Raw genomic sequence first — 12,048 nt, 5'->3', positions numbered from 1 at the left:
TAACTTATATTCCCTTTCTTTGTAGATGTTCCTCCAAGTTTATCAGCACCCTTACTGTCAGTGCCCTAAACACACTGAGCCAGATTATGATCTCACACGTGACTTTAGTTGTGTTACTCCAAATATACACGTGGGTTGAGATCAGCCTCTAGCTCACTGTTTTTATGTGTCCCTGAACCATCTTCAAGTCATAACAGAAACTTCATAGACCATAATTAGATAGACACAGGGTCCTTCCAATGTCTTTCACCTTGTGTATTCATTTACTAGAACTGGTAAGAAATTTTCTGAGTAACATCTTTTTCATCAGAAAATGACAGTTTGGCAAAACTGAAACTGTTGCGGGAAAGGGTTCATTTTGATGAATCTCCCAATAAAAAAATTATTGGGTTCAAAATTATCAAAACGTCCTGTTTTGACATTTTCAAAATGAAAAGTTACATTTTTCTGTTCAAAACTATTTTTTATTTCAAGATTTTAGTTCGTGTGTACTATATTTGACCCAGTCCAGGATTTTTTCGGATTATTAGTTTGTGAATATTTTTGTGATTTAGAACTTTTCCCTCCATTTTGGGATGGGAAAAATTTTGAACTCTTGAAAACTCTCACAGGAAAACTGTTTCCCACCCAGCTCTATCATTTACACTAGTGCAAAGTGAGTGTGAAACACTACCAAATCAAAATATGCCATTAGTTTATGGTAGTGTTTTTCATCTGCTTTTCACAGTTGTAACTAACAAAATACCCAGTTTTGATCTTACATGTATGTAAATCAGAAGTAAGACCACACACTAAGTAAAACAGGTATAAACAAGATCAGAAGCAGACTTAGGTACTCTAACCTACTGTAGGTGTTCTTTAACGCTTCATGTGAGCACATTATGGCTTTATTCAGTGTTTTCTGTTTGTGGAACTGAAGCACTAGGGTCTAAGAAGGAGTAAGGAGCTGTGGGAGCTCTTCCCTGCTCTAAGAGCAGTGTATAATGATCATTTAGCAGTCTCTGTGAAAGATTACTCTTTTGCAGAAGTTTCTGTTTTGCAGGGAGAGTTAACAATGACCATGAACCTATTTACCACTCAAGCTAAAGCACAGGGAACTTTAAAACCTACATTTTCAAAAGTGAATACTCTTTCTGAGTGCCTCAGTTTTCAGGTGCCCAACTTAAACCACTTTCTGATTTTCAGAGAACAGTTACCGAGCACTTTCTGATAATCAGGCCCCTTTAAAGTGTCTCAAAATGGGCAACCACAAATGGATGCACCCAATTTCTGTTTGAAATCTTAGGCCTTGTACAGCTTCAATTGCTTATGCATTGAATATGGTGGAGGCTTGTTTTGTTTTTTGTGGGGAGTGAGGGCTGCTAGTGTAATAACAAGGAAGCATCTGAGCAAGATGAGAGAAACGTCATGGTGACAGAAAGAAAACTTGATGACGAGAAGCCTAACCACAAAGAGTGTTGCATGTTGCCAGTTGTAGCCTGGCACTCAGTTGTTTTTTTCAGCAGAGATGATCTGGTTCAACATCTCAGCAAAGAAAACACAAGAGAACTAGACAGCGTGATCCAAAAACAAAAACCAAAGGGGTATTTTTTTAACCTCAGTCTCTTCTACCTTATCACACGCATAACCGCAGCACATTTCTGCATCCCTTCTTCAGGTTCCCATGAGGGCAGCTGGTTAACGTAGTGTAGGCTTTCTTAGTATCCTGGTACTTTTAGCTTCTCTTTACATAGCCTCCTCCTCTTTCAGTGTAACATCCTTCAGCATGCTATGAAGTATGTTAACTCTGTGAATCACTTCTAAAAGGCAGACAACAATCTAGAACAAATCTGAATCTGGGACTGTCTCTCGCGCTCATTTTGCTGTTTGTATAGCACATTTGGATATTCATGTTGCTTTTCTCTTATCTTCTTTCCAAGGAAAATATGTTAGTGAAAGAAATTAAATTGTGTCACTAGCAGTGCTAGGTTAGGTGGTTTTGCAAGCTTTAAAGGTTGGAAGATTTTACAAATCAGATGCTTCACAATGCATAATAAGACTCAGATGTCTACACTATTATACAGTTGTTATGTGAGTTAATTTCAACTAGCCTTATGATATATTGCAAGATATTATGAGATTTCATGCAATGGCCCAAATTCTCTGTCACACTGGTGCAATTCCATGGAAGTCATTAGCATTTCATTCTATAACTGAGAGTCTAATGAACAATTCTTATATGATATCTTATTACAGTAGAAACCTCAGAGTTATGAACTGACCGGTTAACCACACACCTCATTTGGAGAAGTACACAATCAGGCAGAAGTACACAATCAGGCAGCAGAGACACACAAAGAGACAGAGACAAAATGTTATGATTGTTCTTTCAAAAGTTTACAACTGAACATTGACTTAATGCAGCTTTGAAACTTTACTATGCAGAAGAAAAATGCTGCTTTTAACTAGCTTCATTTAAATTAAACAAGCACAGAAACAGTTTCCTTATCTTATCAATTATTTTTAAACTTTTCCTTTAATTTTAGTAGTTTACATTTAACACAGTTTTATATTGAAGTGGTTCTCAAACTTTAGCAACCCGAGGACCCCCGTTTTGATTTAAAATTTTTCATGGACCCAGAAGCTGGCTTCTAATTTTCCCCAGGGGGTGCTCAACCCCCACTCAGCCCCAATCATAACGTTTTGATCAGAGTTACGAACATTTCAGAGTTCAGAACAACCTCCATTCCCGAGGTTTTCATAACTCTGAGGTTCTAATGTAAGTATCACATCATCGGGGTAGTAAAATTCCAATCACAGTAAGATTAAAAATAGTCCTTATGGACCAAATGATCCGAGATAGCTAAATGCATGTGTTTGCACAAATGTATCCATTGTTCTTATAAACCCCTGTATTTGAATACACACATTAGATATTTTCACATGCAAATAAGTATATGTATGTGCTATTGCCTGGTCTGCACACAACCAGATCATTGTCCGTTTGTCCACAAAAAGGCAGAGTTTTGCACACACACCATTGTAACTATTTCAGAAAATGTGCCCCAATATTAGCCCAGATCCTCAGGCCTGCTAAGGCTGCTTTGTGCTGCGATGGTGCCACAAAGCAGCAGAAATGCTGGTTTGACCAGCTATGTGGCGATTCCTCATAAGTAAAGGGAATCCTCAAGTGGCGTAGAGTTGCTGTCCTGGCTGCAAGCCACCTCTGCTGATGTAGGAGCATGACAAAGGGGATTAGAAAAAAAACTCATGAAAGGCCCCTTGGAGCCATGGGTAGCTAGATATAACATAGAGCACCCCAAAACTACTCCTGTGTAATACTGTTGACCAGATCAGCCTTCCATCAGCCACTGGATCTGAGTGGGCATGACATAAAATCCACCTTTCCTCTCTGATGTTCCTATGCTGAGCACAGCTTAGCTGGTCCAGAGGATTGAATCTCTTGTGGGACAAATGAATTTTCCAACAAATACGTCACGTTTTATCTCTATGTCACATACTCTATAGATGCAGCATTTTAACATTATCTCTACCCCAATGAGAAATTAGAGTAAAAAATTGCCTAGGTACACAGCCAAAGAATTATTTAATAAACCACCTCTCCCATAAGTCGATTCTTGAATCCTGCACTGAATTTAGCTTAAAGGGATTTCTGGTCATTGTACTGAAAATTAATAGCTATGTACTATCTCACGCTCTAAGATTTATTTTTCTAGGGAGCACACGGATGTCAGAAAGCACCTCGGAAGCAGTTCCTAAATGGGCATTGTTGTTATTTGCAGAATGTACGAGCCCACAAAAGGGTTTATAGTCCCTTGTACTTTACAGTCCCTTGTACTTAGCTGAGTCACAGGCTGAAACAGCTTGTCATGAAAGACTTGTCTGCTTGTGTATGGGCAGTCTGGGTTAATATATAGTTCAATGGTTACCTATTTTGAGCTGGCAGAACTGGAAATAGTTAACTACTGATGCCAATAACTGGTTGCCCCTAATTCTATATCATATAGAAATGGACATTTTTTAAACTATGCATGGGCTCCCTCTCTGACCTCACATGCTTTTACTCCTCCAGCTCTCTTTCAACCTGCTTCTGTCTTCTCTCCTTCCCCTCCCAACAACTCTTGCCATTTAGGAGTTGATCTTTCAGTTGTGCTGCCCTCTATAGCTAAAAATCTTTCCTCAATCTGTTTGCATCTCACATGAAAACTTTCCTTTTCTCTTTATCATTGACTGTCAGTGTATTTCATTTTGTATGAATTATCAAGTAATATACAAAGGCTCAATCCTGCCAAGTATTGAGCACTCTTGCCCATCCAACAAAGCATTTAAGCGAGTACTTATCTTTAAGAAAGTGAGTAGTCCTAACCGGACTACCTATGTACTTCAAGTTAAACATGTGCTTAATTTTTTTGATGGATTAGGCCAGTGGTTCCCAAACTTGTTCCGCCGCTTGTGCAGGGAAAGCCCCTGGCGGGCCGGGCTGGTTTGTTTACCTGCCATGTCCACAGGTTCGGCCAATCGCGGCTCCCAGTGGACGCGGTTCGCTGCTCCAGGCCAATGGGAGCTGCTGGAAGTGGCGCGGGCCGAGGGACATACTGGCTGCTTCATCCAGCAGCTCCCATTGGCCTGGAGCAGCGAACCGCATCCACTGGGAGCCGTGATCGGCCGAACCTGCGGATGCGGCAGGGAAACAAACTGGCCCGGCCCTCCAGGGGCTTTCCCTGCACAAGCGGCAGAACAAGTTTGGGAACCACTGGATTAGGCCATAATCCAGGATGGATTCCCTGGATCATATTGTATCATTGCACATCTTTGTTTCTTTTCTTTATATGGATAGCTAAATAAGATTAAATTAAAGACACTAGTAAAAATTCAGATGTTACATTGGATTTTTTAATAATATACGTCTAACATCTTAAACTGCTTGTATAAGATAAAAATGTATTGATGGTTCAATGCTTTGTATCCAATAGAACAGGAGCAATGTAAATTTTTTTTTAGGAAAATCACCCAGAATAATATACCAGAAATCATACCTGAAATTTTCAAAACTGTAGAATTGTTGTCGGATGTTGGTTTTCAAACTTGGGGGAACCCCTTCTTGTGGGGGAGGGGGCACAAGGAGTTTAGCAGGGCACCGAATGACCTGACTAGTTACGGATTTTTTCTTGTTTCTTCAAAATATTGTTGATAAAATAAGAATATGTTTCACTAGCTGAGTCGCCAGCTCCTGCCAGGCTGGTAGCACAAGGAGGAGGAAGGGTACAAGGAGAGAGGGGGAGTGGTCTCTTCCTGGGCAGGGAGTAGGGGTGACTCAGTCAAGCTCATTCATCTCTTCAGAAGCGGATGTGCATGGGTCCCCTCGGGAGGTAATTTCTCCCTGCCAGCACAGGCCCTTGCTTATGCGTGCTGGGGATTGTGCCAAGGCCACAGAAGCCTGCGGCCTGTCAGTGACACAGGGGAGTCCTAGGGTCACAAGGAGAGGGGTGAAGTCCAGCTTTCGGTGTCCTGCTGGGATCACCCACCTGACAAGGGATGCTCGCGGGCTGGACTCCCAGACCTCAGGCATCCATGGAAATACTGTTTCTTAGAAAGAGGCGGCTGCACATGTGACATGAACCTCCAAAGCACAGGGAGCATTCAGCAAAAAAAGTTTGGGAACCTCTGTTGCAAGAACTTTGGGCATAGGCCAAAAATTTCAGACTGAGCTGCCAAAAGGAGGTCACCTAAGTGCCATGTTTGAAATTGGGACCTAAATCCCACCTAAAATGTAATCCATGTTTGAAATATTGGCTTTAGTGCTTTTGTGAACCACTTTTTCTAGTTCTTTCCTCTTGGTGAAATGTTGTTCTTGGTCATGAGTAATGTACAGACAATCAAATAAAACCCATCATTTCAAAACAAGATGAGAAACACTGGAGAATGGATTTTTGCCCTCTGTAATCAAAATTGAGCTTGTGGGCCAGATCTTCAGGTGGTGTAAATTATTGTGGCTCCATTGATGTCAAAGAAGCTATGACAATTTATATCAGTTGGGGATCAGGCCCGGTGCTTTCATGCAATATAATATCACACATTTACACCCTGTATCACCTATCTACCTTGGATATAGAAATACAAGCTAGTGGTTTTACAACTGTCTGTGATTGATTATTTCAAGCCTGTACTCATTTAATTTAGTCCTTTTCTGCCCTTCCCCCTTTTAACTTTTTCCTGTAGCACTCCGAATATCCCTGGATACACTGGCAAGGTTCATTGGACAGCAACCCACCCGGCAAATTCTAATCTTCCATCAACATCCCCATCGATAATTGCACAAATGCATGGGTAAGTAAGTGTAAGGCGTATTACTCAATTTGTTCAGATACATTAGAGGAAAAGTCCTAATTATAGTTATTTAATTAAAGAACAATTAAATTTGAAGCATGACATTTCCTTGGTTTAAAGAAAAATATTGCGAGTCAAATCGAATCATGTGGCTGCCAAGACAATCTAAGATCGTTCCTGGTTTTCACGATTCCTTTTAAGCTTACCACAGGAATTCATTAAAATGCACATTAATGCTGAGTTTAACCAGGAGTCCTAAAATAGTGATTGTTTCCACGTTATGTGATTGGATATGTTGGCTAGATTATGACCCCTGTGTTTAAGTTTTGATTGAGATCTGTCTGTGCTGAAATTTTTTGGACTATATTACATTTAATAATGCCAAATATGAGGTTGCATTTTGTTGGCGGGTCTGAAGCCCTGAAGACATGGATGCTTTCCTCACAGAAAACTGTTACAGTTTTCATCACTCTGTGTTCCCCTTCTATACCAGGTTCATCACTGCAGTAGCTGAGCGCCTTGCCAAGCATTTTCATTGTAAAAGTCCCTCCTGTGATTCTCTATCCTGCTTTCCTCCCCAGAAGCAGCTGGAGAATTATTTAATAATTATTTGTTGTCCTCTCCCCTATATGCTTTTGTATCTCCCCTTTAGATCATGGACTATTTTTTCTCCCATCGTGATCTAAGACTTTACGATGACATTGAAGTCTCCACTAATTTCTAAGACATTCATCTTTTAAACACTCTTTTATTTTGATTAGTTTTAAGACAATATACACTTTCACCAGTACAGGGGGAGCTGACTGGCTACTAAAGAATTCCTCTGTCAAAACGGTTCGTGACTGAGTATGACATACTGGCACTCTCTCCTGATACCTCTGCCTTTTTCTTCTGTGGCTATACTTGGAAAATAGGCATTCTTCTATAATAGCAGTTTTCAGGTTATAAAGATTGAAAATACACAACCGGGTCTTTGAGATTTTATAGGCTAATCGAGCTGAACTCAATCAGCTTGCTGTAAGACCAAGTTACTTTTAAATGTCACACACATGGATGCTGATGTGCCTCTGCAGAGATCACTGGCAGCATTCAGACAAATATCAAATTTCAAAAGCAAAGAATCAGGTGCAAATGCGATCTGAGAAAATAAAATATGTCTGTTATTTCCTTTGACTTTCTGCGGGGTTATCATGCAAATGCAGTAAGCAGTCCAACTAAGCATTTCTCTGGTTCTACAATTGGACTTCACTCATTAAAAATAGGGACAAAATTTGTCATGACATTTTGCAAAAATTAATCCATATGGCAGCGCATGGATTTTTTTTCTGTAATGTGTGAAAGGATTCTTGTCCTGTGCTAATGGGGTCTTTCTGGAAACCAGGCAGAGTCACAGGGCTTTTGTAACGGGTGTGTGTGAGAAAGACAGAGAGAGAGAGTATAAACAGGCACTGTGGACTAGATTCTGGCACCATTACTCATACTGAGAAATGCCTTTCTCTATGAGTAAATAACAGATATATTTTACTTTTAGTAGGATTACTCATGGAGTGAGATACTATTCACCATGAGTTAAGATGGCAGAATATAGCCTTATATTTAAAACTGCTGTGTTAAAAATAAAAATGCAGATCCTATGAGTACCCAGGAATTGGTCAGCACAGTACATATTGGAGAATAGCACATACGGTTTCATCCTGCACTTTTTTAAGTTAATGGCAAAAGTCCCACTGATTTCAGTGGTGCAGGATGGGGCCATTAATGACCTGTGATGGAGAGGTGAATTCTGGTATTTCTGGGTCCGATCACTCTAACCAGGAAATGGAGTGTATTTTTTAATGGACCCATAGTCTCCTTTTGTGGGGAGGTTATCTCATCCTCTTATTGCTTTCATGGATGATGATCCATTTTGTTTCTACATTTTGGTCTTTATGGACTCCCCTTATTGTAACACTATTGATATGTAGGACTCTCAGTGATGGATATCTTTGTGGCTACCTCATTTGACATAGCACTATAGATTCATTGTTCTGTAACTCCCACTTAAAGACAGTTAAGGGCAACACAGGAGATTACTGTAGTCTTCTGCTAATATACTTTTTACATGAACGTTCATTAAACTTTCAACTGTGGACAGACCAGGCAATATTCTAGACAACTTCTGCACTTTATTTAATTTGAATAGAGATGCACAATATCTGGGGTGAAATTCTTTAGGCTGCTCATAAATCTGCTGAAATCAATAGGGTCACATGGGCTATCCAACAGCACAAAATTGTCATTTCATCTTTGAACGTGAATATCATTCTTTTATAAATAAAGTATTTTTATTATTATTATTATTATTTGTGTGGTGCTCAGATACTGGGGTGTTGGGTAATAGATCATTTCAATGTCTTTTAGTGCAATTGAAATATGGGAGCTGAATACTGCATTAGAAATATTTTGTTGAGACATGATCTACTAGGGAATGTTACAGAGAATGTAGAATGTTTTTGTTTTGCAACTTTTAACGTTTTTGGTCTCTGTTTGAAATATCTGTCCATAGCCATTCATCAAATAAAAATCCACATGGAATACATAGTGTGGTATAAATATGATGATCTTATCATTACAGTAGACCCTCAGAGTTATGAACAACTCAATAATGGAGGTTGTTTGTTACTCTGAAGTGTTCGTAATTCTGAACAAAACATTATGGTCTTTTGTAACTCTAGTGTTCATAGCTCTGAGGTTCTACTGTATAAGCCTTCTTATCTTTTCAACACAGGGTTGCCACTGATTTTGTTTAAATAAGTAGTAAACTCATAATTGAGTGTGCATAGCATTTGATTGCTTTTGGAGAGAAGGATTGGTTCCTTTCAGCATGCTGTTTGTTGGATTTTGAGCAAGTGGCACTTTGTAAGAACACGAAAGGGAGCTTTAAAGAAGAGGAGAACGGATTTGTTTGGGGAAGTGCACAAAAGGTAAAGTAGGATTTAAAAGACATAGGACCACATTCTGCTCTGATTTACACCCAATGCAATCCACCCATTGAAATCTGTGGGGTTATACAAGTGTAAATAAAGGCAGAATTTGAGTCACTCATGTGTACGTGTGGTAGGTATCCCATAGGTACATACTGTGTAACATAAATTAATTCTGCTAAAGGAAAATATGGGAAAGCAGTAACAAATTTGGTATTCTCAGTGAAAGCAAATGAGTTGGCACTCATACAATCTGTAAAACCTGAGTCCGCAGCCATTGCTTCCACCACAAGACATAATGAGCCAGGTTCTGTCCTACAGCCAATCTGGGCTTAGTGCAGGAGAAGCAGGGGGAGCCAGGAAGTTACAGCTTCTTGAATCTAGTCTTTTCTGCACCAACCCAGGCCCTGATGAGAATTACAATAACTGAGAAATTTTTCTAACTTTCTAAACTTTCTAAATCTTTCTACATCACAGGTATAGGGTCCTTAAATGGCCTGTATGCCAGGGATTGGGGACATCTGGTGTAGGAACTGCCTATGCCAGCTTTATGCTAGCTAGGAGTTCTCTTATGCCAGGGGGATTCACTGCTAGCTACATGCTGTCAGAATCTGGCTCTATGTCTTCACCAAACACCTCAGAATACAATGGAACACTTTGCCTGGGCTGGATGGGGGAGAGTGCCACCAAAGACAACTTTGATGAATTTCCTGCCACCATTGTTGAGCTGGCTGAATCTAATAGTGTGGAACTGTTGTGAATTGTATACATTTTCTCCAGAGTCAGTGGTCACAACGGTTAGCAAAGAATGTGTTTCTGAGAAATATGAAAAAAGATTATTTTTAAAAGACATTTTCTTCTTTTTGTAATTGCAGATACATAGCAAAGTGTGGCCGCTCATCTCGATTTAATCACCAGGGCCCTTTGTCTCAAATACTTACTCCAGTTTATCCTCAAAATTCTTTCAACAAGGTGGAAAGAGAAACTATAAAGGTTTAACAATACCAGCCCTGCTGCCAGTGTGACTGTGAGTCCCAATGGCTAATGGTGGGAAGGAAGGAAATGTGTATAGTACGTACACCTTAAAAATGGAACCATAGTAAAAGAATACAGAAGTGGGTGTCTGTGTGGACATGCTAGTCTTTATTACATGTTCTTACTATACTCAGTATTTATGACTTGCTATTTTTTATGGTTAAAATAATTTGAGAAGTAGGAGGACTCTTCACGGTTTGAACTATAATTACTGTATTGAATTTCAGTATTAAGGTAGAAAGTGATATATAGAAGGGCTACCCATATATACTGTATTGCATATGCAGTATAGTCTGTGTATATAACATTTTTTCAATTTAATAAAAAATAGTCATCCTTTGTGCCTCTCATCAGTAGCTCTCAGAGTGCTTTACAAAGATGGGTGTCATAGGGTGAGAGTCTAGGCTACGCCTCTTGGAGATGCAGCACAAAACAGCTTTGGGAAAAGGGAGAAGAAAAGGTGCCTTTTTTACTTCTTTACACCCTTGGAATTCCAGAATGATCCAGGAGCCAAAATGGCTGCCTTTATAGTTTAGACAGCCTGCGGTTCTGTGCTAGGTTACAACAGCCTATCCTGGACTCCCTGTGGGTGGCAGCATTGCCAAGAATGTGCATCGTGCTATGCGATCACTCATTCCAGTCCCTGGCCATCCCCCTGGCACCATGGTCTGTGATGGGCCTGTGTATTCAGCATATCTCCACTGAGGGAATTCTCCCACAGCCAGCTAAGAGGATTTCTATGACTCTTATATACTGCAGAGTGATGTACACAGTCCAGTCCTGGTCATGTGTCGGAGAGAAACCCACCTAGAGAAACTGAAAGATAGAGAAGTTATAACCAAGGTCACAGAGCAAGGCAGTGACAAAGCTAAGAAAAGAACCCAGATCTCCTGACTCCCCTTCCTGCATCCTCACTCCTAGATCATGCTAGCTTCCTTTATTGGGGCCACAATGGCATGTAGTCTGGTGGGTGTTCTCGCCTTCTTCACAGCCTCTCGTTAGCACAGTTGGCTTAGAAACAATAGGATTTGAGGTTCATATAATGTTGTTATGATTACTGACTTGTCACAACTTGCCACCGGTGTGGAGTGTGGGTAAAGCATAAAAGGGCCAGATCCCAGAGGTAAATGAGACTCAAGATTGTGCAGTTGTATCTTATGCTTATAAAGGAGGAGGAGTTTGAAGTCTTTGCAGACTGAGGTTCCCCCCACCCAGCCTTGTGGCCTCTGTCACTCCATCTACCTTAAGCCCAGGGAGGGTCTACCCCAAATTATTGTTTGATTTGTGGTAAAAGCCTTGTAACCCACTGTGGAACCAATTAAATGCCTAGTATGTGAGAACTGGGGCAGGCAATATAATGCCCTCCCGAAGGTATAATTAATAAAGTTGTGGCCTGCTGCTTAAACCCATCCAACATGTCTGTCAGTTATTCACCTGTTTGTTCTGGTCAGTTTACACATGTCTGTGTTTACATCTACAAAACAGACATTTTAATTCACACGTGAATTTGCACATCAGGGGAGTGAATGCTCAGGTGCACATTTGATGTACAGTTACTTGGTTTGCTTGTACATGTGGGGTTTGCAAAATTGGGTGTGCATATGACTTTTTCCGGCATAATTAAGAGACTCTTTTGCAAATTTCGTCCTTTGTGTTCCATTGAATTAATATGTACCTTACAAAGGTGCTTGAAAGTTTGTAGTCAGCTCCAAAAGTTATGCTT

At 40.2% G+C, this 12,048-nt stretch overlaps 1 protein-coding gene across 1 annotated transcript in view; it reads left to right on the top strand.

Annotated features, from left to right (window-relative positions):
• The window catches only part of SPMIP7 (sperm microtubule inner protein 7), a 37,088-nt gene extending 25,354 nt beyond the window's left edge, over positions 1-11,734 (top strand). Inside the window, exons 8-9 of the mRNA XM_048837153.2 lie at positions 6,220-6,327; positions 10,166-11,734. Of these exons, the coding sequence (XP_048693110.1) occupies positions 6,220-6,327; positions 10,166-10,289 (232 nt within the window). The 3' untranslated portion in view covers positions 10,290-11,734. The remainder of the gene's footprint in view (positions 1-6,219; positions 6,328-10,165) is intronic.
• The last annotated feature ends 314 nt before the right edge of the window (positions 11,735-12,048 follow it).

The sequence above is a fragment of the Caretta caretta genome, chromosome 2 (assembly GCF_965140235.1).
Source record: "Caretta caretta isolate rCarCar2 chromosome 2, rCarCar1.hap1, whole genome shotgun sequence".
Lineage (NCBI taxonomy): Eukaryota > Metazoa > Chordata > Testudines > Cheloniidae > Caretta > Caretta caretta.
The sequence above is the reverse complement of the archived record's forward strand: the minus strand, read 5'-3'. Positions and strand labels throughout refer to the sequence as shown.